Source organism: Tachyglossus aculeatus, chromosome 12, assembly GCF_015852505.1.
Source record: "Tachyglossus aculeatus isolate mTacAcu1 chromosome 12, mTacAcu1.pri, whole genome shotgun sequence".
Classification (NCBI taxonomy): domain Eukaryota; kingdom Metazoa; phylum Chordata; class Mammalia; order Monotremata; family Tachyglossidae; genus Tachyglossus; species Tachyglossus aculeatus.
In genome coordinates, this window is record NC_052077.1 from 24,391,607 (window position 1) to 24,419,010 (window position 27,404).

The following is a 27,404-nucleotide window of genomic DNA, read 5'->3' on the forward strand; positions in this document are numbered from 1 at the left end:
TTAAATTCTCAATTGTTAAAGAATCAGTCTAATTCAACCTCAGCCCCCCCCCCCCTTTTTTTCCCAGCCTGTACTTTTCAAGAAGGTACCCAAATTCCGAAAAGTGCTGCCTGCTACCTCAGTGCTAATTGCATCACTATTGTGGCAGTCGAACCCTTTGATGTAGCAGCAAGGATTATAAACCACCATTTGTTACTTTTAAAATGACTATCCCTTCATTTTCCCCTTCCTTAGTTTTCTCTGCATCCGAAAGTGTGTTGTGATCTAGGAAAATGATGGTGATGATCCAGGATCCAAGATCCATGATGCTAAAGATGATCCTGAACTGTCAGTCAATCAAGCAGTCATATTTCCTGAGCACTTACTTTGTGCACAGCACTATGCTAACCACCTGGGGGAATACAGTATGAGAGAGTTGTTAGACACATTCATTGCCCACAGAGAGATTGCAGTCTGGAGAATCCACTTTTGTGAAGTTAGTTTCCCCCAGAAGTTTGTGTTAATTTAGAATAAAGTGTATGTGTTCTATTTCAGGATAAATCCATTTGTGGGATGAAAGTGAGGCTTTTATTCTTAGAAAATGTCAGTCTGCAAAAGTAGTAATTGAAATGAGCACTCTCCTTTTTCCCTTCAGCAAATAAAATATCTCCATTGTGGTACTTTTTAATTGCCTATATTTTGAGCAGAATAGGTTTTATGTTTAAGGTTTATATTCACTGGAAGATAATTACACAGCTCAGCCCATTTTCAACTACTCAATTTTTGGTCTTCCTTTAAAGCAATATACTGCACTTAATCCATTGCTAAAATTTACCCTCTCCCTCAACTAAAGTTTCAACCAAAGCCTTGGAAAAGATAGGAAAAGCCGATTTAAAACAACTCCATGGCTTCTTCATTTTCAAATGTGTTATTTGTGTTTTCAGATTTTTTAAACAGCTTCATTAAATGGCAATTGGGGTCTAATTTTTATCCAGGCAACCATCTGTAAGGTCATATCATTACTCCATTTAATGAGCTGTGTGGATATCCATTCATTAAATCAGATTCAATGAACAAAACTACTGTGTTCATATGTTTTTCATTAAAATTATTTTTGAAGTCTTTAATGTTGGTTGGGTGCCTTCCATGCCAGTTATATACTAAAATACAGTTCTTGTTATGTAGAAGCATTGTGAAATACAGGATTGATGCAGTCACACCAAGAATGGGACAGATACAGAATTGGTTGAAACTTTTTGCATTTTACCAAAGTCAGGTTGGGCTTGAGAATATTTTAGCAAATGAAAAAAGTTATTTTTTCCACCCTGTAATTTTGTTTTCTATTAAAAAGAGAGAGATGTTGTAGTGTGTAGTCATACTGATTTTAAATAATTATGGAAATAAGGCAGCACACAGTCTCAGGAAAGATGGTGGGAGGAGGGAATTCTCTCCTCAAATTTCTGCCTGTGGTTACTTGAATGTTATTAAAAGCCCACACGTTAGGTCTGTCTAAAATAATTACCTTTCAAAAAAATAGCCTCCATTAGGAGAAGTGGGTCTTAGAACATTCGTAATGATTCCTTCTAGTGTTTTTAAAGAAATGTCCTTATAAAACCTAAGTGCTGCTTTGCCAGATAATTTTGAATGTACATTAGCTTTCCTGCTAATTGAATGTAGAAAGCATTCAATTTATATTTCTATATCTGCTTTTGAGATTCACATATCCAGGACAAATGTGAAAGCTGACATTTCCCTTTTATTAATTTGATGTATTGAAGAATCTGGACACTAGGTGTGAAAGATGATTTGTCACAACCTTTAAGTAAGCATTATCTTCCAAACTGAAGTGATTCTTCAAAAAGGAAAAAAAACTCTCAATTTAAGTCTGTGTGGAGAGATTTGAGGAACCCTGTATGCATTTGAGTCTGCACCGCTTAAGCACTTTGACCTTACCTTGATCCCCACAGCATTTATTCATTCAATCGTATTTATTGAGCGCTTACTGTGTGCATATCCTTATACTCTATTTCTCCCGCTATCTGTGATTTATTTTACAGCCTGCCTTGCCCACTAGATTATAAACCCTTGTGGGCTGGGATCAGGTTTACCAAGTCTTTCGTATACTCCCAAGTGCTTAGCACAGTGTTCTTCACACAGTAAACCCTCATTACATACCACTGACTGATTGAATTCAAGCCACTGAGTTCCCTTAATTTAAAAAACTGTGAAGCTCTAGGTTGTTTCACTGTTTGATCTTTTAGTTTTAAACTGTGCTTTTGTAATTCTTTTTTCTAAACTATGTTTGTCTTAGGCCTGCTAGTAGAGAAGACCCTGGCCTGCTGGAGTGGGATGAGGAGAGATTTGAAAGAGATGGGACCAGAAGTTGGGGGAGAGAACAGAGAGAGGCCAGGAAGTAAGGGAGACAGAAAGGGAGAAAGGAAAATGCAGAAGGAAAGAGAAAGGGGAAGAGATAGTTAAGGAAGGATAGGGATAGTTAGCCTTATTAAAAGCACATCTCCTCCTAGAGTCTTCCCCAACTAAGCCCTCATTTCCCCTTTTCCCACTCCCTACTGTGTCGCCTTTGCATTTGGATCTGCACCCTTTATCCACCCCTCCCTCAGCCCCACAGCAGTTATGTACATATCTGTAATTGATTGATTTATATTAATGTCTGTCTCCCCCTCTAGACTGTAAGCTCAGTATGGGCAGGGAGCATGTCCACCAAATAAGTTGTATTATACTCTCCCAAGCACTTAGTACAGTGCTCTGCACACAGTAAGTGTTCAATAAATATGACTGATTGGAAGGTGTTCAGTAAATATGATTGATTGTTGATTAGAAGATGGACTTGACCTCCACACTTCCACCACTTGTGCCCTCTTCTGTCATTTATGGCTGCTTAGACTGAGAAGTTTTGCAAGGGCAGCAATGTTGTGGCTATCAGCAAACCAGGCAGCAGCATCAGGCAGGTGGAAGGTAAAGCCACCCTTCACCCAAACTAGCTTTTACTCGCATAAATAGGATAGGAGTTGTGGCTGAACCTCAGGGCATGCTTCTAATGCCTTCTAGTTTCTCTCCATGGCCTTAGAAGGGCTGGTTTAGCAATGACAGTGGTGGCTGTTATTGCCATTACTCAAGAAACTCTTCCTTCATCTTTTCAGGGGTGGCAATAATAGCTGCCACTGCAGCTGTCTCCAGTTCTACCCCTGCTAAAGGGAACTGTTCCACTACCCAGTCCTAAAGTAGGATCCTAATGGCTCTTGCCTTAAGACATTATGGAAGCAGGGTAGAATCCCTAAAAGCACTGTAATCTTCCCTAAAGTAGGGCTCTGCTCATCTTAATCTGTTGTCAAGTGGCTTCTCCCTTTTATGCTTCAATGGTTCTCTTAACTTTTCCTGGCCTCAGTTTCCACCTAGATGAGCCAGAGAGGATTAGTGAGATAAATATTGCAATATACATTTTTTCCTCCTTTTTGAACAGAATACTGAATGAGTGGTGAGTGGTACGTTTCGTAAAACTACTATAAGTGTCTGAAAATGGGAACAGGTTTACAATCTCAGAATGTATGTATGACTAGAAAGCAATGGAATATAAAAAGATTTGGATTTAAACCATTGATCAAGAAAACTTGACAATCGCTATTTTCTGCCAAAAAAAGCTGCCCTTTTGTTGGCTAATAACCTTTATCCATATTCACATTTCATAGGTAGAAGTTCAGGCATGTCTCATTCATCATCTTCAAACAGCTTCCTCTTGAGAAAATGAAGTTCTCAAGATCCTGTCTCATTATGCCAGTCAGGCCTTTTGTTTCTTTCTTGAACTGTTTGCATTTTGCACACCTGCCTTTAATCCACAGGGAAAGGAACTTCATTAAAATATTACCAAGAGTCTCTTATGTCAGTCTCGTAGCCATGATGTTTTCTCTTCTTCCACACTCCAAGTTACTGAAGATGCTAAACTTAGAACTCTGATGCTAAAACTTAGAAGCAGCATGGCTTGGTGGAAAGAGCACAGGCTCTTGGAGTCAGAGGACTGGGAGTCAGAGGACTCACAATCTAATAAAGAGGGAACAGAGTTATTTTATCCATTTTACTGTGGAGGAAACTGAGGCCCTGAGAGTTTAAATGACTTGCCAAAGGTCACAAAGCAGTCCAGTGGCAGAGCTGGGACAAGCACCAGTGACTCCTGGCTTCCAGTTCTGTGCTCTTTTAATTTTCATCAGAAATGCAATTGCAAACCCATAACTGTAGCGAAATACACAACTTGAGATATTTTTGAGTTTGATATTTTAAAATGTTCATTTGCAACTTTCAAATTGTTTTAGGATATATTTATGAACAATCTGAAATATCCATGCAACTTAGATAAGACTGACAGAAAAACACTACCATTTTTAGTTTAATAAGGACTCAGTAGCTGTGAAAGACTTGACTAATAGCAAAAACCATGCGCTGACCCTTATTTCACATTAAAATGACCGGAGTTTGACACCAAAATGACAGCTGGTTAATACAGCTTGAGATTTTAAAGTGCTTGAGTATATGTAAATATTATGACTGATCTCATAAGTGTGTTGGAAGACACTTCAGGAAAGGTCCTTGGCTTAACAGTTTTCTCTGTTTTACGTAAAATCACAGAATATGTTTTATCTGCTTGTTTTAAAGGAAATGGATAAAATAGTTGAAAACATGTAATTGAGCTCAACAAAACAAAGATTGTAGTAAAATATTGGGTAGTTCTTTTACCATGTATTGCTGCTTTGTGCAGAGCCCTAGAAGTCAGAATCCCATATTACGATAACATTATAGATAATGTTCCAAGACCAGCTCTCTGAAATGGAATGTCAATTCTCGAAGTATGTAGAAAATGCACTGATAAATTTGGTTTTAGCTACTCCATTTCTCTATGCAGTGCCTGAGGATATGTGGTGGGAAATGTCAGATCAAAGGTAAATCATTGTGGGAATCATTAATGGACTGATGATCTCTTGTAGTGTTCCAAAATGTATTATCTTTTATGAGTTCTCAATTACAGTGTGGTTTAGCAGAAAGAGCATGGGATTGGAAGTCAGGAGACTCAAAATCTAATCCCAGCTCCCCCACTGGCATGCTCTGAGGCTCTGGGCAAGTCATTTAAACATATCTGGGTCTCAGTTTCCACATCTGTAAAATGGGTATAAACTTGCTCATGTGTCCCATATGGGACGAGGACTGTATCCAAACTCAACCTTGTATCAATCCCAGTGCTTAGTACATAGTAAATGCTTAATAAATGCCATTATCTTTTAGAATTTCATCTGGGATAATTTTTCATTTTTCTCTTAAATAATGACCAAAACAATATGAGTTAGTTGAACTCTTCTAGACAGTCTTGTATTAGAAAAACTGGGTAACAGTAGGTTAAAAGAGAATAGGAAGCATGAATGTTAAACAGGAAGTCAGAGAGATGTGGTGTGTTAAAGTGAGTTCATGAAGGGGAATGAGGTAGTAAAGGCATCAGCAGCAACGATTATTAGAGGAATAAATGCGAAAATTAGAAGTTCTCCAGAACCAGCTATTCAAAGGATGGTGTAGGATCAGAGGAAGAAGAGTTGTCCAGAAAGAAAATGTTCAGAGGCAAGGTTGTGCCCTTCAGGCATTTGATATTAGCCCCACAGCACCTATGCACATGTCTCTATAAATTATTTATGTAATATTAAAGTCTGTCTCTCCCTCTAGAGTATAAGGTTGTGGGCAGGGAACGTTTCTACCAACTCTGTTGTTCTGTATTCTCCCAAGCACTTAGTATAGTGCTTCGCACACAGTAAGCCCTCAGTAAATACCGCTGATTGATTGCTTGTAGAAATATTTTTTAAAATAAAGTAGTGCGAAGGAGGCTGTAGGAGCTAGGGTAGATTGGGATGAAGTAATACTATTCCTATTTTTATGAATATATAAAAATGTTATACATTCACTATTTATGCAAGCTTTTATTATAAAAGTATTTGAGAAATCTGCCAACAGGAATTTAGAGGGAAGAGATTTAGCCTCTGAATGATGATTTAGGCTGATGTGAAAACAAGTTCGAACCAGTTATTGTTAACTTTAAAATGGAAAAAATATTCATGAATATTTGGTTTACATTTTAGGGATGAGGTATGAGGCAAGCAAGGAATTCTGAAGTGTCTATTATTCTTTCCTAGAGGAAAGTCATATCAGAAAGTATTATATTAGGGAAGTAGTGTTTAGGTGGTGAGTAGACATTAACGGTGAATGGTAAGAGTGCAGAAATGCAGAAGTATTCAAAGAAGTTATGGGCTAGTGTATTTCAAAGATTTACTGTCAAGTACATTGCTCTCCAAACTGTTTAAGATTGTTTACAAACTCCTTTCAGAACTCATCACCACCTCATTCTCTCCTCTTCCCTACTCTGCAGAGCTGTGATAAGTCACACTAGCTATTGCTTCTTTCCTGAGAGTCCATCATTTTTGCCGCCTTCTACCATCGTATTCATCTTTCTACCCAGCACACCTCCCTGCCAATTAAGTAAAGTCCACAGAATAAATAGGCTACTGCCTTCCCTCCAGGGTGTCTAAAAAGAAGTTGTTCTATTTAGTAAGTACTTAGATACTCAGAGAAGCAGCAAAGCCTAATGGATAGAGCACAGGCCCAGTAGTCAGAAGGACCTGGGTTCTAATCCCTGTTCTGCTGGGTGTGACCTTACCTAACTTCTCCATGTCTCAGTTACCTCTTCTGTAAAATGGGGATTAGGACTGTGAGCTCTATGTGTCCAGCCAGCACATAGTACCATGCCTGGCACATAGTAAGTGCACAACAAATACCATAAAAAAATGGCAGGCTGATATAATGTCTAATGTCCAAAGTTGTGACGTTTTGTATTAAATATGGTTATTTAAGTGAGCAGACAGTAAACATGGACTTGGGAGCCACATCAATCAATCATAGTTAGTGAACGCTTACTGTGTACAGAGCACTATACTAAGCTATATACTAAGCACTTGGGAGCACTTGAGAGAAGCAGTGGGGCTCAGTGGAAATAGCACAGGCTTTGGAGTCAGAGGTCATGAGTTCAAATCCCGGCTCTGCCAATTGTCAGCTGTGTGACTTTGGGCAAGTCACTTAACTTCTCTGGGCCTCAGTTACCTCATCTGTAAAATGGGGATTAAAACTGTGAGTCCCCTGTGCGGCAGCCTGACCACCTTGTAACCTCCCCAGCACTTAGAACAGTGCTTTGCACATAGTAAGTGCTTAATAAATGCCATTATTATTATTATTATTATATAACAGAATTAGTAGGCATGTTCCCTGCCCACAACAAACTTACCCTCTAGAGGACAATTATAGGAAATTGAACAAAAATCTTTGACTAGCTGTTGTTTTGTAAAAATAACTGTGACTTTGGGGTAGCACCTCATGCATATATGCCTTCCCTTTCCCTCTTGACAACTCTTAGAGAGAGAAAAGGGAGGAAGTGGCCATTTGAAGTCCTCTTGAATTCTGAAGTTTCAGACCACAAGTGCCAGAATGCTGTGGGACCTTTCTGAGAATGCAAGCTTCAGCCTGGTTGTGGACATCCAAACATGGAAGCTGAGCCAGACCACTTTAGACAGTCCCCTGCTACCTTGGACCTTTGGACCATGGCTTCCAAGCTCCAGTAGTTAAAAAATAGTATCTTGAATGCTGGAGCCCAGATCTAGGCCAGACAAGGTTGTTGAGGAGAAGGGGAGGGAGGGTTAAGTACATGCGCTCCTACTTGTACTTTATTGAAATGTCTGTCTCCCCGAGTCAATCAACTGAGCACTTACTGTGTGCAGAACACTACTAAGCTCTTGGGAGTGAACAGTATAAGAGAGTTGGTAGACACGTTCCCTGCCCATGATGAGCATACAGTCTAGAGGGACTGTAAGGGACCCCCCCCCACCCCCAACTAGCTTGTGAGCTCCCAAGGTCAGGGATGGAGTCTACCAACTCTGTTGTACTCCAGAGTGCTTAGTACAATGCTCTGTACACTCATTAAGCCCTCATTAATTACTTCTGATTGATGCTCCAGAGAAAAATCAGGCCCCACAGCCATTCCTTGGCATGGAGGGTCCCCAGACTCTGAACTTCAGATCAGTCTTGGACTATGGGAGGGGAAGTCAAGCAAAGGTGTATCGATTTCATTCCTGCTTGGGCAGTGGCTAGCAAGTGGGCGGCAATCGGCTACAAGTCAAAACTCACCTGTGCTGGGCAGCAGCAGAATGGGAAAGAGTCAAGGGTGAAGACTCAGGTTTCCTGCTCAGGAGGAGGCAGGGGTAAACCACTTCCATATTTTTACCAAGAAAAGTCCATCAATACACTACCAGAATGATTGCAGATGGAAGTGAGGCATTCTGATAGAGATGTGTCCGTGGTGTCGCTATGGGTAGGAGACGACTTGACAGCATAAGACAAGACAAATGTTTGGTCAACTGGGATAAGAACATAAGCTCCAATTCGACAAAACTTTCACAAGGGAAAAGCCTAGTTATCTGAATTATAAATAAATACCATTAAGAAAACAAAGTTCCAGGTTCTAGGTTAAGGATAGGCACTTACAGTGAAGATTTAACAACTTTAAACACCACTAGGATCTCTCACACTGTGACCGTTTACATTGTTACTTAACCTTTGATGTGTGTATTAACCCCTATACATAGTCTTAGCCTCAAAATACACACTTGAGACTCCTAAAGAACACCTGAAAACTGCCCTTGGCCTCTAACCCCAGAACCCTAGGGAGCTGATGGAGGTGGCTGTCGAATTCGCCAGGCCAGGAGGATATCCCCCTGCCCCCTGTAGCTCCTTATGGGTGGGGATGTGTCTGCTAATTCTGGTGTATTGTATTCTCTCAAGTGCATAGTACAGTGCTCTGCACATAGTAAGCACTCAATAAATGCCATTTGATTGATTGATATAGTACACCGCCATCTCCAGCTGCTGCTTGCTGTAATATCCTGAACTTACAGGATTTGGGGTAACACTGTAGCCTGTCCCATGGTAGCAAGTTTTCTAGGTTACTGCCCTGCATGCCTCCCCTGCCTGTAGCTGAATTCTTGTCAACATCAATCAGTCATAGTTACTGAGTTCTTACTGTGTGCAGAGCACAGGGTTTTGTTTTGTGGGGGGTTTTAATGGTATTTGTTAAGTGCTTATGCTGTGCCAGGCACTGTACTCAGCACTGCGGTAGGTACAAGCTAATCAAGTTGGACACAGTCCATGTCCCATCTAGGGATAAGTCTTAATCCCCGTTCTCACAGTTGAATGTATGAATGAATGAATTTTGTAGAATTGATAGACATGTTCCCTGCCCTCAAGGAGCTTACAGTTACAGTGTTTCAGTATTTGGGACTCATTTAGAGTAGTGCAGTAGGTTCAGTGGTGCAGAAAATTTCACAGTGTTCTGCACCCCTGCTGCCTACTTTCACGTTGTACGTGCTGTTCCAGCAGGACTGTGGCTGGCAGGGATGACAGTACAGTGCGAGTCCCTTCCTACTACAGAACTTTATGAAAAGGCCTTCCCTGGTGCTGCTCCCTGCTCCAAAGATTGGGTGACATGGTAATTAAAACTATGAGATGACTGATCGACCAATAGGCATTATGTATCGGTCATTGATCATATCATCTTGAAGGATTTCTCCCAAGTAATGTTTTGCAACCCAAAATGCACCAACCTGTCGTGGATCCTCTGGGGTGTGTAACAGCACACGCCTTGTATGATATGACACACATGCACATGACCTTTTCTCCCAATACCAAATCTACTTGTGCTAACCTTTGGGCTGAACAAAGGTCCTTAATTATTCTGTTCTGTTGTACCCAAATCATATGATGAAAACACATGTTCTAGCAGAACTGAGTGTATTTACAGTTCAAGAATAAGAATGAAATAACGGAATGAATAATTGAATATACAGTTGAGTATACATATGTACATTAGTAATGAAAGTGGTATGTAAGCATAAGTGCTAAGGAAGTCGGTTGGGTAGTTGCAACTTGAGGTGTTGGGAATTAATCAAGGAAGGATTCTTGAAGGAAGTGGGATTTTAGGGGGCTTTAGGAGGAGCGCCAGTATTAGCCCACAACGCTTGCTGTGGGAAGAAGCTTAGCCTAATGGAAAGAGTACACGTCTGGGAGTCAGAGGACCTGGGTTTTAATCCTGGCTCTGCCACTTGTTTGCTGCGTGATCCTGGGCAAGTTACTTAACTTCTCTGTTCCTCAGTTACCTCATTTTTAAAATAGAGATTAAGCTGTGAGCCCCATGTGGGACAGGGACTGTGTCCAACCTGATTACCTTGTATCTAACCCAGCACTTAGTACAGTGCCTGGAACATAGTAAGTGCTTAACAAATAGCATTAAAGAAAAAAAACCAAACTGGTCCACTTACACCAGGACTTGCTGTGTTGAGAGAGGCTGCCCACCCCCACACCACTGGGAATCCCGTTGGCCCTTTCTCCAGATGAGAGGGGGAAGAAACAGCAGCATCATGAGGCTTTCTCAACATTTAGAACATTGGGAAGGCCGTGTCTGAGGCTGTGACGTGACTGTTGGACTCTAAGCTGTGTGGAGTCTGCAACTGTGCTTCATTTATTATTTATTCACTTATTTCATTTATCACCGCCTTGTCTTTTAGTTTGTTTTTGTGTTTTTCTTTTGTCTTTCCTTATGTAGCCGTGACTAACACCATCCTCCCCTTACTCATGGATTGTGAGCCTATTGCGGGTCAGTGCCTGTGTCTAATTCTTAGCCGTATATTTTTTTTCCAGTTGTACTGGGAAAAAGCACTGTACTGTAGATGCTTAATAAGCAATATTATTCCTACACAGTCGTTGAAAATTGGGGAGTTGTGATCTGGCGGATTGGAAGGAGGAGGTTGTTCCAGGCAGGGCGAATAGCTTGAGCAAGGTTCAGAGACAGGAAAATTGAGAATGAGATTCAGTTAGAAGGTATGCTTGAGAGGAGTGAGAGCTGGTGAGTAGTGCGTGAAGAAGGGCAGTATGTAAGATACAAAAGGTTAATACTCTTGAAACCAATGGTAAGAAGTTTTGTTCGATGTGATGGGAAATGGGAAGCCATTGGAGGTTTTTGAGATGGGGAGAAATGGGTGCCAAGCAGCATTTTAGTAAGAGGAGCCAGACAGCAATGTGTAGTATAAACTGAAGTGGGGAGAATCTAATTATAATAGGATGAAAGTTTGAACCCCGCCGGTGGCCATTTGGATGGAGAAGGGACAGATCTGTCAAACAACAAGTTTATAAAGAGAAGATTGCTTTACTTGTTTGTTTTTCCCTTTATTTTAGCACCTGGCCTGACTGGAGTTGTTGGAGGACGCCCAACAGTGTAAGTCTGCTGAGCTTACTTTGTTAAAATACTATTTCTTTGTCAATCAGGATTGTGAAACTGCTCAGAGTAAGAGAAAAATGAAAGAACCAGTGATCAAAGCTCCAGTGGGCACATTCTGAATACTGACCTGGGTGTATTCTTTACAGTACAGTATAACATTTCTTTTAGCTCCCCAGTAGAGACCAGTTGCTCTAACCCCACCTTTTCCTCGCCCAAAGATTCCAGTAGGAAGGATAACTTTTCCCCTGTGTCCATCATAAATCACCATAGGCTCTTATCCTCCTCACTATTGGCTTTGTAGACATGCCGTTTACCCTACCTTTCCAGGGCAAAGGCTGACCATCTGGAAGGGATGGGTCCTCTGGAGGAGGAGTGGGCCATGAAGTAGGCACTCCCTTGCCTTAGAAAAGAGAGTGGGAGGGTTGATAGGCGTTGATTCAGGAACAGGCAAGAGGACAAATTATTCCTCATGCACTGCCCCCATTTATTTTCTTCAAGCTCCTGAAGTCCCCAATTCACCAATATCAATCTGTTGCCTGACATACCCACCCAGTGTAAGTAACTGAATTGTATCGTGGCATCTCACAATTTTTTCAATGAAAGTGGGACACCCAACAAGGGGCTAGTGGAGGCCGCTGCTGCTGCTATTGTCATATGTTGCCACCGACTGTATCCTTAATCACATCCAGTTGTCTCATAACATGCGTTGTTGGCCATCAGGGTACTGGATACTATGGCTCAATGTAACTCGTCATCACTATTAAATGAACACAAGTGCGTGGTTGCTGATGCCCGTTGCGGGCAGGGATTGTCTCTCTTTATTGCTGAACTGTACTTTCCAAGCGCTTGGTATAGTGCTCTGCACACAGTAAGCCCTCAATAAATACGATTGAATGAATGAACGATGGTTAGAAAATCTAAAAAACTGCTATACAAGCAAGAAACCTAGGATAGTAGTGACTCAGTTGCTGAAAAGTCAGCCACTTTCTTCAATATCATCCTAGGCAGCTGAGTAACTTTATTTAGAAATCTATCGCTCCCGCTGAATGAAGAAGTGGGGCTTGAAAAGGGATCCCTCTAAATCGCCTGCGTCATTGAAATTAGCCCCAGCAGAGAACCACATCTGATGGGTCTTAATCTTATCGTACAAAAACAAACATAAACTTACAAAATACAAAGAAAATAGTGCGGGGGTTTTTGTTTGTTTTTTTAAATGGTATCTATTAAGTGCTTACTATATGCCAGGCGCTGTACTAAATGCTGAAGTAGATCCAAGGTAATCAGGTTGGATTCAGTCCGGGTCCCACAAAGACCTCCCTGCCTTTATCCCCATTTACAGATGAAGTAACTAAGGCACAGAGACTGGCTTGCCCAAGGCTATACCGCAGACAAGTGGCAGGGCTGGGATTAGAACCCAGGTCCTCTGTCTTCCGGACCCATGCTCTTTCCATTAGGCCACACTGCTTCATCTCTGGTTGTGCCATAGAACATCCGGCTCTGTGCAACAATCAGGATAGAAGTTGCCTAGACGGGAACTTGCCTATATTGACCACGAGTTAGCCAGATGCAGAGCCAACATTGTAACACTGAGTGAAACACGACTTTCTGATGAATACTCCTGGAAAAAGGTGCTGGATGCACCTTCTGATAAGGACTTCCTTTCTCTGAACGAAGGCTCATGGGTGAAGGCTTTAGACTTGACGTGCCCCTCAAAACACTCCCTCAGTGGGCCAGGCTAGATTGGCCCTGAATTCAGTGGAGAAGGGGTTGTCAATCACACAGATGTTCTCACTGTCATTATCAGAACCATCTTTGAAAACCAAAAGATTACTTTTGATTGCATAGTTACTCCAAAATAGTATACCTATGGTGCTTGTGTACCTAATACAGTAGCCATGCAACTTTAAATTCATATAATGTATCACTTGGCCTTTTCCATCTACACTGCAATTACAGTGAACTGAAGTTCCACTTTTCTGAACTAATTGAAAAGGAGAGGTCTTCAACTAATTGGAACTAATTGGGACCAAGGGTCCTTTGGATAATTGAATGTTTAGATGACTGATCATTGCCTGTCAGCTAAAATGATGTGGGGAATTTCATTCCTCACTGGCCTTGTGTTGTGTTAATTTCCTGTTTGGTCTCTCCCTGTCTCCTGGCAAACTCCTTTGTGTTTGCTAATGTTTCACTTTGAAAGGGAAGTTGAGGGGAGAGGCGCAACTCCAAATCTGTCTAAATCTGCCCAGCTCTTCACTTCCTCCATTCTCCACAGCAATTCCCTCAGCTCTTTGTCCAGATTTGTTGTGTTAATTTTGTTTGGTCCCTTCTGTTTTCTTCTGTTTGTTTTGTACTACCCCTTAACTTGAAAGGAAGGCATTGAACAGTGCTTTTTGGGCAGAGAGGAGTGGGAGGTGAGGGAGAGCCTCTGCATAGGCTTCTGTTCTAAGTTCAAAATTCCACAGCTTTTGGACAAGCTCTTTCCTGCTACATTCCCAGAGCTAGTCTTGCTGTGGGTCCATTAGGGTTAAACGTCTTGGGTTATGTGGTTTGGGGAACCTTACAAAGTTGCTTCTGACTTGTCCAAGGTAGGAAATTAGTTTGTGTTCTGCTCTGGCTGCTCCTTTATGTGCTAGGAGGAAGCAGAGTAGCCTAGTTCATTCATCCATTGTCATATTGAGTATGTGGAACACTGTACTAAGCGCTTGGGAGAGTACAGTACAACAATAAACAGACACATTCCTTGCCCACAACGAGCATACAGTTTAGTGGCCTAGTGGAAAGAACACGGATCTGGGAATCGGGACCTGTACCCTAATCCCAGCCCCACTATTTGCCTGCTGCGTGGCCTTGGGCAAGTCACATAACTTCTCTGTTTCTCAGTTCCTTGATCTGCAAAATGGGTATCAAATGTTATCCCTCCCCCTTAGATTGTGAGCTGCAGTGTGGGGCAGAAACTGGGTCCAAACGGATTATCCTTTATCTACTTCAGCACTTAGTACTGTGCTTGGCACAAAATAAATATCCAAATGATACCACATGATTATTATTAGCTTCCCAAGCCTTCATTAACCCAAATAAGGCCAAAGCCCAAACCTGCTCTAAGGTCCCTCTCTCCTCCCATTATTTGGGAATCATTGAAAGGCAGTAGTGGCAGCAGAAGTAAATTTAGGCCTTTACTTCTTCCCTTTAGGGTGTTCCGGCAACTTTGGTCCTTGACTGGATCGCAGCTTTCTTCCATTAAATCTTGCTTCTTTTCATTCCCGGATCTCCGTCCACCAACTTGGTCAGCTCTCCCTCTCCCTTTCTAGGTCTGGAGGATCAAGGACAGAGCTGCCAATGTTGGTCCCATTTTATTAGCTGAAGTCCTCTACACTCTCTAACCTTACCCCAGTTAACTGTGTAAACTGTGTGTGCAGTGCTACTCTGTATAATCCATCTCTACCTTTGTATTTAAGATGCTGTCCTTCTGCCATCATTTATGTATGCTCATGAGTCTGCCCCTGTGTTTGCCTGTTTCCTTAGGGAAGCATATTAGGTAGGAAGGAAGGAAACATACCAGTTTATTAGTGAAGCAGAGCCAGAGGTTGGATCTCATTATGATGGCCAGGACCAGTCAGTGGGTGGGATCAGAGTTAGACCCTCACCTACTTTTGCCTTTGGCCCCATAGTTTGTTATGACCTGTCCTGATGATCATTCTTTTCTGTTTTTCCAGGTCTCCGGTTCTAAAACCTTTCTTCTTCTTGTATCCCAAAAAGAAGGTCAAGGTAAAGGACATTCTCCATATCATCAGTAATAATAATAATAGTAATGACTGCGATATTTGTTAGGATAATGAAAAATGGGATTACACAGCAGATTATGGAACAGAGGCAGTACATCCAAACTTTAAGCATTTTATAAACCTGTTGTAATAAAAATACAATTAATTCTTAAGGACACTAGTTTTTTGGAGTCTTTTTTGGAAACAGGTTTCATGATTACATTTGCCAAAAGAGCGTAAGCACAACTAGTTTGGCTTCAAAAATTAGCTAACAAGCATCCTTCCTAAATTAGAGTGTGGCACAAGAAACCAAAATTTGCTATTTCAGTGTCACCAAGGATGTTTTTTTCTTACCTCCTGTGAATGACTAAACACTGAAACTGTCCGTTCAGTTGAGGTTTTCAAAGACTGCTTCAAAGGCGAAATGTTTGAATCTTATACTTGTTGATTTGACACTGAAAACTTAAAATACTGAAAAGCAGCACATTGGGAGCAGTTACTAACAAAAGGAGAATACATTTCTGTTGGCCACTTTCAAAGTAACTGTTCTGTTTCTCGGGACGCAGGTCCAAAAAAGAGTCTGTTGTGTGTAATAATTTAGGAGACTTGCCACAGAGATCAAATTCCACTGAAAATCCAGTAGTCGCTATCAGACCTAGGAAGGTATTTTATTGGTTTTTTTTATGAGGTATATGGCTGCATCATGATGTACTGTCCAAAGTTTAAGAGGCTACTAGATGGTCCGCTGGAGTTATTAAGGGTAGCCCTTTCAAATTCAGACAGATACGAGGATGGTTTCCAAAGGACATATTCCCTCACATCTCCACATAGTGACAAAACAAGCTCCCCCACCGTCCTTAGACAAATTGTCTGACTTTGCTCTCCCCCAAAAATCTCCACTTACAGAGATCATTCATATGGCTTGGGGTGCCACTGAAAATGTTCACCTACCTGCCATGATTAAACTTCTGAGTTTAGTGCTCTGAATGTCTAAAATAGCCCTGGAATCGTACACTGGTTGTACTTGAACTGTCCTGAAGCTTTAGACCTCAAAACCTAAAGTGCCAAGTTGGATCGGCACAGAGCTGGACCCAGTTAAGTTTGTGCTGGCTCAAAAAGCCTTTGGGTTCTTTGGGTTCTCTGCCTGCTGCCTTTGTCTGATTAATTAGCCAGACAATGGACTTAAGTGGTTTTAACCTCCTTTCCCCAGGCTGTCTCATCAATATCAATCGATCATATTTATTGAGTGCTTTCTATGTGGAGAACACTGTACTAAGCAATTGGGAGAGTACAGTATAGCAGAGTTGGTATATATGTTCCCTGCCCACACCAACCTAACAGTCTACAGGGGGAACCAGCTATTAATATAAATAAATAAATTACATATATGTACATAAGTGCTGTGGGGAACTAATCAATCATATTTCATAATCAATCATTTATTGAGGGCTTACTATGTGCAGAGCACTGTACTAAGTGCTTGGGAGAGTACAGTACAACAGAATTAGCAGACATGTTCACTGACCGTAGCAGCATGGCTCAATGGAAAGAGCACGGGCTTGAGAGCCAGAGATCGTGGGTTCAAATCCCGGCTCTGCCGCTTGTCAGCTGTGTGACTTTGGGCAAGTTACTTAACATCTCTGTGCTTCAGTTACCTCATCTGTAAAATGAGGATGAAAACTGTGAGCCCCACGTGGGACAACCTGATCACCTCGTATCCTCCCCAGCACTTAGAACAGTACTTTGCACATAGTAAACGCTTAAAAAATGCCATCATTATTATTATTATTATTATAACAAGTTTACAGCCTAGAGGGGAAGACATGCATTAATATGAATATATAAGTAATTTATAACATAGAATATAAAGATATGCACATAAGAGCTGTGGGCTTGGGGATGGGGTGAATATCAAATAATAATAATAATAATATTGGTATTTGTTAAGCACTTACTATGTGCCAAGCACTGTTCTAAGCACTGGGGTAGATACAAGGTCATCAGGTTGTCCCATGTGAGGCTCACAGTCTTAATCCCCATTTTACAGATGAGGTAACTGAGGCCCAGAGAAGTTAAGTAACTTGCCCAAAGTTACACAGCTGACAAGTGGCAGAGCTGGGATTAGAACACACGACATTTGAACCATCAAATGTTCAAAGGTCATAGATAGAAGTGCATAGAGGATGCAGAAGAGAGAGCTAGCCAGGGAAAAAAGGGCTTAATTGGGGAAGGCCTCTTGGTGGAGATGTGATTTTAGTAATGCTTTGAAGGTGGAGAGAGTGATGGTCTGGAGTATATGGATGGTGAGGGAGTTCCAGGCTAGCAGGAGGATGTGGGAAAGGGGTTGGTGGTGAGATAGATGAGATTGGGGTACTATTTCCTTCATTCAGCATCCCTATTAATGTGAGTCACTCTGGCTGGGATGGCAGAAATTTTTAAACTTTGGGCCTGGGAAAGCCCAAACCTGAATATTAATTTGCCTGTCAATCTTGGGTCAGGTAGAAGATGGACCCAAAATCCAACCAAACAGTTGCCTGTGTAACTCCAAAACTATTCTGGACTAAACTAGTTGGTGCTATTGCTTCAAAAGTGGAGTGAGTAGAGGGGCTCTTTTAATAACATATAGTTGCATAACAGGTCCACCTCTTCCTCTAACATCAATTCCAATTCAGGCAGGGAGTGATAAGGTGGAACCAGAAGATTAAAACCACTGGACAGTGTACAGAGTGCTTTTAGTGGGCAGATATGAATGGCAGAGTCATTCTATGAGACAAACGCACATGAGTTGTATTGTCTGCCTATATTCTATATACGTAGCCTTCATCACAGGGTTCATCCCTCTAGACTGTGAGCTTGACGTGGGTAGGGATTGTCTCTGTTTATTGTTGTATTGTACTTTCCTGAGCCCTTAACACTGTGCTCTGCACACAGTAAGCGCTTAATAAATATGATTGAATGACTGAAGTTCAGGAATAGGATGTTCATATCTGAAGTAATAAGGCTATCTAGATTTGAAACTCCTCTTAGAGCTAGAGGATTCTAGACTCGTTTTGAATCAGATTTACTTGCTCTTAAGAGGTATTATCGACACATTTGGCTTCTTGCAGACACCAGCTTTAATTTGGAACCAGCCAGCCTATGAAAATTCAGAGTGGAGCAGATCCAATTCTGACTGCCTGTTAAAGGCATCATTCAAAATAGTTAAAAAAAAAAATAGGTGTGTTTGGTCACAGAGAAGCCAAAATGGACATGTAACCTACAAAGTTGTGTTAAAGAGGTTAATTAAAGGGACTTTTATTTTTCTAGGTTCAGAGTAGAATGAGGTGGAGGTAGGCCTTTCCAAGGGTTATGATTTGTTTTTAAGCTCATGCAAGGGAGTGTAGGGAAAAGTCAGGAGTCAGAGATCATCATGGAGAGCCGGCTGAAACACAGCTGAGACACCCCCTGCGTCATTTCCAGATGTAATTAAATCAATATTTTTTACTGCCCACATTACATAAATTGTTACTTTCCCTATTTGGGAAAGTAAAAATATAAGATTTTACAGAGAGTCATTCTTAGACAGTTCTTACACACTTGTCAAAATATTATGGTTTTAATTATAAAAAAACTCTGAGACCTCAAGAAAACTAACCCTTTTTTTCCATTGACTCAGTGATTCATGTAACACAATTTCACATTCCACAGTGTTTTCCAAGAAAACAGTGATACAGTTGTACGTGATGACTTAGCAGCATTGCAGATATTTAGTTAAAAAGTCATCATCTTACAGTTACTTACTGCAGTTTGTAAGATGATGATGTGAGGTTTTGGAAGCACGGAGCAGAATTCTGAAACAGATTCTGTTGTTCCATGCTCCAAAATTAGTATTTGACCCTTTTTTGATGTAACTGTGGATATTTCCTTATTGAGTTTTCTTTCCCCTAGTAATTTTCTCTGATTCATTTATCATATTTACAAGTACGGTCTATAGACTTATTGGAAAGATCCCCTTTGGGATGTGCAAATTTCTTTCAGTATTCCTCTGTCCATTCAAACGTAGCATTTAGGAGTAAATTTAGGAAGCAAAGTCACATCATTCATTTGGAAGGGTTGTTCTTGTGCAGACTTTTGCTTTCTGCCTTACTTAACTAACTGCTCAGAATCTTGTTATATAACTTTTAAATCCATCTAAAGAATTTGCTAAACCATATTTGTGCAGATTGCCGCTAAATCCAATGGTTGTTCCTACTTCCACCAGAACAAGAATTAGTTTTCAAGGTGTCCCCTCAAACTGCCAAGGAAAGTCTTAGGTCATGTCTGCCAAAGACAATCACAGGAGCATGTTGAAAAAATTCACTCAGTCAATCATTAGTATTTATTAAGCACTTACTGTGTGCTGAGAACTTTACTAAGTGCTTGGGAGGGCACAGTTCAACAGACTTGGTACACGTGTTCCATGCCCACAATGAGCTTTCAGTCTAGGATGGGGACAGATGTAAATATAAATAAATACATTACAGATATGTACATAAGTGATATGTGGGTGAGGGTAGTGAGAAGCAGCATGGCATAGTGGCTAGAGTACAGGCCTTGGAGTCAGAAGTCATGGGCCATAATCCCATCTTTGACACTTGCCTGGTTTGTAATCTTGGACAAGTCACTTAACTTCTTTGTGCCTCAGTGACCTCATCTATAAATTTGGGTTCGAGACTGTGAGCCCCATGTGGGACAGGGACTGTGTCCAATCCAGTTTGCTTGTATCCACCCCAGTGCTTAATACAGGGCCTGCCACACAGTGAGTGCTTAACAAATACTGTAATTATTATTATTATTATTATCATCAAGTTCTGATAGGGTACAGATCCAAATGCATAGATGACGCAGAAGGGAGAAGGTGTAAGGGAAAAGAGGGCTTAATCAGGGAAAGCCTTTTGAGGCTTTGAAGGTAGGGAGAGTGGTAGTCCTGGGTATATGAAGGGGGAGAGAGTTTCAGGCCAGAGGCAGGGTGTTGGCAGTGAAATAGAAAAAATTGAGGCATAGTGAGCAAACCAGCACTAGAAGAGTGATGTTTAGGAGATCAGTGAGGTAAAATAGGAGGGGGAGGACGCATTTAGTGCTTTAAAACTGATGGTAAGGAATTTCTGTGTGATGTGGAGGTTCATGGGCAACCACTGGTGGTTCTTGAAAAGAGGGGAAATATGAACTTTTTCAGAAAAATGATCCGGGCAGCAGAGTGAAGTATATATTGGAGTGGGGGTGACAGGAGACAGGGAGGTCAGCAAGGAGGCTGATGCAGCAATCAAGACAGGATAGGGATAAGTGCTTGAATCAGCATAGTAGCAGTTTGGATGGAGAGGATAGGGTGGGTTTTAGCGATGTTGTGAAGGAAGAGCCAACAGGATTTGCTGACAGATTGAATGTGGGTTGAATGAAAGAGATGAGTTGAGAATTATGGCAATTCACCCACCTTACTAGTATTAATGGTGTCAAGCTTGGTTTCTATACCGGAACAATAGATAAATTTGGTAACTAGCATTTCCTTTTGCAATTAAGCATTATAATGGTGCAAAACAGTAGATTAGGTTTGTGAAAAAGAGTGTTTTTCCCCAGGATCACATATTTGTGAGTGCATCATGATTGAGTCTGACTATTTGATAACTGCTGTCCCCAGATGTTGGTGCCCTCACATTCTTCCTTGAACCTTGCCTGGACTCTAGGGACTTGCCTGAGGCCTCCCAGAGTGACTCAGGATTGAGGAGTGGTACCAGGATTGGGAAAAGCCTGAAATTCTGCCAGGAAGATGTGCTGACACCAAGGTTACCAGGGTGGCAGAGTTACAGGGAGGGAACTAGTGTCAAGTGCCTCCAAAATCATTGACCCTGTCTCCCTGGCACAATACTCTTAACCATAAATTGGCCCTTAGTGAGTTTCTCCCCATAAAGATTTAGGAAAAAAATGAATTCTTTCCTAGGAAAATCTTAAATCTTAAAACTCCTCCCATGATTTGTGCAAAATTGTAGTGTAGTAGATGTCAACCTCCAAAGCAACTGTTGTCCCCTCCCTCTTGTTCCTAAACACCCCCTTCTCCCATGGATTTCCAGTTGGTCGAAGCCATTAATTTCGTCCCCAAAGATTTTGGAGCTGGACTCCCAGTCTTTCTCAGCCCAGGTCTTCGAGATGTCCTCAGAACTTCCAAGCAAATGTAATGAAAATGCATCCTAATAGCACATTCCAATAAGCAAGTACTTTTTCATTCATCATGGTGGATTGTGACCTGGTTTCTGAAGGAAAGAGTTTTCATCATTTTTTCTAATGTCTGTGCTTGAATAACTTGGGGTTGTACTCTCCCAAGAACATAGTACAGAGCTCTGCACCTGGTCTGCGCTCAGTAAATACCACTGATGAAAATTCAGTGGGCTGATTTCACCTGAATATGACTGAAGAGTAGAGTGCCCAAAGCTGCCCAAATCCAGTCATAACAGGTTCATGTGAGGAAAAGATTATCCTTGAATTTTTAATTAACACTGACCTCGAATGTCAAGTATGGGGCAGGATTGCCTACTCCGTATGGTACCAAGATATTTTGACATTACTCCTGGCATATGGGTGTCTATTGTGAGGTCCTGGCATTGCAGCCCGGATATGATTAGGAGGAGTTTGAATTCCTGGAGGGGAGGCTGAAGAGAATGGAAATGCTTTTCTTGGGAGATTACTATTTGGAGGTAGCTGTAATACAGGCACCCAGACGAAACAAAGAGCCTTCAGTTTAGTTACTTGGCTCACGGATGTACTATACAACCTTCTTCGATCTAGTAGACATCAGGCTTCCACATAGGTTTCATTTAGCTCACAACGCGTCCCTGAGTAAGCAATGAAAAGCACCTCGTGAGAGAGGCCTTGTGCAGAAGCTGGGGGGGAGGGGACTCCAGGAGCATAAATAGGAAGTGTTTTGTGCAGTAGCGCACTAACTACATGGAGTGACAAAACAAATCCTCAGTCATTGCAATGACTTGCAGGGTGAACTGCGAGAAACTGGCAGACCTGATGGTCTGGTGCAAACCCCGTCTGTGCCATTGGCTCTTTGTCTCTCTGCTTGCAAATGAGCTCAGTTAATCAATCAGTGGTATTTTTATTGACCGCTTACTGTGTGCAGAGCACCATACTAAGTGCTTGGGAGAGCATAAGCACTTGCTCCCTTTATTCATCCCCCTTCCCAGCCCACAACACTTATGCACATATCTGTAATTTATTTAAAGCAGCATGGCTTCGTGGAAAGAGCACGGGCTTGGGAGTCAGAGGACTTGGGTTCTAATACGGGCTCCACCGCTTGTATGCTGCGTGACCTTAGGCAAGCCACTCCTCAGTTACCTCATCTGTAAAATGAGGATTAAAACTGGGAGCCCTTCGTGGGCCAACTTGATTACCAGTATCTACCTCAGAGCTTAGAACAGTGCTTGGTACATAGTAAGCGCTTAACAAATAAAACAATAATAATAATAATAATGCCTGTCTCCCCCTCTAGAATGTAAGGTTGTTGGGGGCAAGGAATGTGTCCGTTATATTGCTATATTATACTCTCCCAAGCGCTGGTGCTCTGCCCCCAGTAAGTGCTCAATAAATATGATCGATTGACTGACTGACTACAATGCAACAGAATTGGTAGACACGTTCCTTACCCACAATGAGCTTACAATCTAGAGCTCCTGAGCTTCCAAAAGTGTGGGTCTGGATCAAGGCAGGCCTGGGGAATGTATCCATACCCCAGCTATTTCCCATGACAGAGGAACTCTGGTTGGATCAGTTCTAGCATCTCTCTCTTTCCCTTCCCCTTTCCCTTTCCCTTCCCCTTCCCTGGCCCAGCTGTTCCAATCCCCTGAGGAAATCCTCGTTAAATCAGGCCCAAAGCCTCTGGGTCCACCCAGTCTACGTTTTCAGTATCAGGACTACTTGGAGAGTCCCTAGAGGTACAGGAGGTGTGGGCCAGGGTACCCTTTCTAACTGTGCTGATCCTGTTGTGGGCAGGGAATATGTCTGTTCATTGTTGTATTGTACTTTCCCAAGAGCTTCGTACGGTGCTCTGCACACAGTAAGCGCTCAATAAATATGAATGACTGGGTGAGCACCCTGCCCATTGGTTTTCCCTATAACCGGCAATTTCCTGAGACTATCCAGTATGGCAGTATCTTCAGTTCTTCAGTGCCCCCTGTGCCCCACATCCAAACAATATTGGACTATACAGACAGCGGCATGGTTACTCTTCTGTCCTGAACCTGAGTGTAAGCATTTCTGTTTCTTCTAGAAGCGTAGGAGGGAGGAGAGGGGATTTAGGCAGGAGTTATTGGATTGGCCAGGGGTTGATGCTTCCCCAGGCTACCTAGTTGGAGTCCCATTTTTAAGGATGTTTTGAAAACCTATTGGTTTTGTTATAATTTCCTTTGTAAAATAAAGACAAATGCTTTCATGTAGTAGGTATGATAGGGGCTCTTGGAAAGTATAGTTACTAAATGGAAAAACCTTAATTTTGTGAGGCTTGGAGGAGGGGCAAAAACATCAATATGCCTAGTGTGGAGTAAAACTATTGGATTGCTAATAATTTATTCAGAACCCAAGAAGCAGTACTGCAGGTTTCCCCATATTGCCTTTTCATAATGTTTCAGCACTAAAGTGAAAGGTTTTCCTAATGATAGTGGTGGTATGTATTAAAGACTTACTATGTGCAACTATTGTGGTAAACGCTGGGGTAGATACAAAATAATCAGATTGGACATGGTCTCTCCCACATAGGATTTACAGTCTAAGAAGTAAAGAGAGCAGGTATCTTATCTATATTTTAGCTGAGACACAAAGAGGTTATGACTTGCCCAAGATCATACAGCAGGGAGTTAGCAGGCCCAAGACTAGAACCCAGGTCTCCCAGTTCCCAGTCTTCTGCTGGCAGTGGTACTCAATCAATCAATCAATTGTATTTATTGAGCGCTTACTGTGTGCAGAGCACTGTACTAAGCGCTTGGGAAGTACAAGTTGGCAACATAAAGAGACGGTCCCTACCCAACAGTGGGCTCACAGTCTAGAGGAGGAGGAGACTGCAGATTAGAGTTCTGTTAGGGCAGATTAAAAGCCCTGTAATTGCCTTCAGACCACTAAACTCACTCTACCTGGATGAAAATGAGTTTGTCACAAACTGTAGAGATTTATGAACAGTTTAGGATCCTTTCATTTGAATGTTAATAGGATAAGAAGGTAATACTTTAGTCTCAGAGCTGGAAAGGACTTTAAGGAATCATCTGAACCAGTTCAGTGCTTCGAGGCCGGTGAGTAACCAACTCATCCAGGGTTAGACACTCCTTAAAGATTTCCACAGATGGAGACTCCATAACCCCACCTTGGTACTCATATTCCAGTGTTTTATCCCTCTGGAAGTCAAGATATTCTTCCTTATGTTCAACCAAAATCTCTCCTGCTTAAATGTAAGATCATTTCCTTTTTTAGATCATTACTAAGCAAGAAGAACAGCTAGTCAGTAACCTCCCATAAAAACTATACACAGTTGAAGAGATTGTTATGGGCAGTGAACGTGTCTGCTAGTTCTGTTGTATTGTTCTTTCCAAATTGCTTAGTACAGTGCTCTGCATGTAATAAGCGCTCAATAAATATGATTGTCTCAATAAATACGATTGATTGACCATTCAGTCTGCCTTCCCTCCTGTAGGCTAAAAAAAACCAATTCAGTCAATCAGTGGTCTTTATTAAGCACTTACTGTGTGCAGTGCACTGCATTAAGTGTTTGGGAGACTACAATAGAGTTAGTAAACATGATCCCTGCCCTCATCAGAGGCTGGGGAAGAGTAGCAGCATCATGTGAACTGATTCAGTACACATTCATACATGTACTTCTTCCTGTACTGAATCTACTTGAGCCAAACTGTGGATTGTGTTATAACAGACCAGACTCAGGCTGTGAGAAGATCATCCCCTAATTCTGGGATGTTTTTACAAATTGTGTAAAAACTTCTTTAAGTGCAGTGTCCAGAAGTGTACACAGTTGTTCACTGTCCAGGGTAGAGTGTAGTTAAAGGAGTACTTTTCAACTCTTGGCATGCCACACCTCTGTTAATCTATCTGATGCTGATATTTTTTAAGAATGGAGCTGTATTGCTGACTCATTCAACTTTTGGTTATCCGTTACTCCAGCTCCTTTTTGGCTGTACTAAGGGCGTAGCCATTCTTTCCCCATCCAGGATTTGTGGTTATGTTTCTTATTTTTAGGTGTATAACCTAGCATCTACTCTGGGTAGAGCACTGTTCTAAGCACAGGGGAGAATACAGCAGAAGCCAAGGACAAAATCTTGGCCTTCAAGAAGCTTCCAATTTAATGGAAGAGACATGTAGTCATAAGTTACTTGTAATTAATAGTAACAGGAGCAAGACCAAAGATGGAACTGGAAATAAATATGGGAGAGCAATAAGTATGAATAAGCTTACAGTTCCTCTAGACTGTAAGCTTTTATGGGCAGGGAACATGTCCTCTAATTCTGTTGTTTTGTACTCCACCAAGAGCTTAGTACAGTGCTCTGTATGTAGTAAGCACTCAGTGATACCACTGATCTATCAGTGGAACTGTGAAGATGAGTGAAGATGACAATGTGAAAGCTCCTTGAGGGCCGGGACCGTGTCTATTTATTCGGATATACTCTCTCATGGAGCTTCCAATCTAGCCAGGGAAACAGGTATTAAAATAAAATACAGATGACGGAGACAACCAAGATAAGGATATGTACATAAGTACTTTTGGGGTTAGAACTCAAGTACATAAGTGAAGCAGAAGGGAGGGAAAATAAGGTAGTAAGGATTTGAAGATGGGGAGAATAAGGGGAGATACGAAGGGGAAGGGAATTCCAGACAAGAGGGAATGTATGAGCAAGGGTTTGATAATGAGAGAGATGAGCGCGAGGCACAATGAGAAACATGGTAGTAGGGTAGCAAAGTGTACAGACTGGCTTGTAGTGGAAGAGGATAAGAGGATCTTAAACTGGTGATTTTTTTCAGATTGACATTTTCATTAATAAACAACATGTTGAAACATTTGAGGAAGATCTTTCCTTCACTACAGACACGATTGTTTCTCCTGATGTTACCAAGACAGATGATGAACTGAAAGGTATGTTTGCCTCCAGAATCAATTTCTGCCCAGGTGGTTTCATACAGAAATAACTCTTTAAACTTTCCTTTCAGTGTGGTCTCTCTTCAAATAATAATAATAATGGTATTTATAAAGCGTTTACTATGAGCCAAGCAATATGTTAAACTCTAGGATAGATACAAGATGATTATATTGGACAGTCCCAATCCCTCATAGAGCTCACAGTCTTTAAAGGAGGTAGAACAGCTGGTTTTATGCCCATATTACAGATGAGGAAACTGATGCACAGTAAAGTTAAACAATTTGCCAAAGGTCTCTCAGCTAGCAAAAGGCAGAACTAGTACTAGAACCTATGTCTCCTAAGTTTCAATCCTGTGCTCTTTCCACTAGACCATGATGAGTGAAGTTAACATGTTCGGTGAGAGGATGGAGTCACTGAGTAAAAAAAACTGTCAATTTTCAGCTTTTGACACACTTGATTCCTGAAAACTGCTTTTGAATATTTGCATAGTAGATCCAGTATTCTCATAGGACTGTGAGCTTCTTATGAGCAGGGAAATTCCTACCAACTCTGTTGTATTGTACTCTCCCAAGTGCTTAGTACAGTGCTTTGCACACAGTAAGCTCAATAAACACCACTGATTGATTGAGAAGTGGTATAAGTGTGAGGTTAGTTTCTGAACCAAGATTAAGTACTTTTTGTTTTTACTAAAATTACTCCAAATTGTGACTCAATAATATGGTATAAGCATAAAATAGCTACATTAATAGGCCTGTATTAAGTCAGAGCTTAGTACAGTGCTTATCAAATACCATAAAAAAGTCAGAGAGTTTTCAGGATAGGCTACTTAATCAGAGGTACGATTTGATGTATTCACTCTCCCTGGGGACCCTTCGCTGCCTCTCAGCTTCTCCCCCTGTCCCTCCTCAGGCTTTTCTTTGTCATTTTTCCTTCCTTCTTTGTGGCTTTTAAATTCATTTCCCATTTCCCTGTGATTCCCATATTTTGTTTATAAATCTTGTCTTAAATCAAAGATTGCCTGTAAAGGTAACTGCCGGACAGAACAGTTCATTTGGCAGAAAACTGAAATTCCGGTTCCTCAGATAGAGCCTCACCCATGTCCTTAATTTTCCTTGAGTATTTAGGCATAAATGAATTATTCTGCTAACTGGGGAGTTT

At 41.4% G+C, this 27,404-nt stretch overlaps 1 protein-coding gene across 2 annotated transcripts in view; it reads left to right on the top strand.

Annotated features, from left to right (window-relative positions):
* LOC119935772 overlaps positions 1-27,404 on the top strand; it is a 96,112-nt gene that overhangs the window by 53,851 nt on the left and 14,857 nt on the right. For both annotated transcript variants that reach the window (XM_038755252.1, XM_038755251.1), the window contains exons 14-16: positions 11,299-11,338; positions 15,055-15,106; positions 26,131-26,242. In XM_038755252.1, coding sequence (XP_038611180.1) covers positions 11,299-11,338; positions 15,055-15,106; positions 26,131-26,242 — 204 coding nt within the window. The remainder of the gene's footprint in view (positions 1-11,298; positions 11,339-15,054; positions 15,107-26,130; positions 26,243-27,404) is intronic.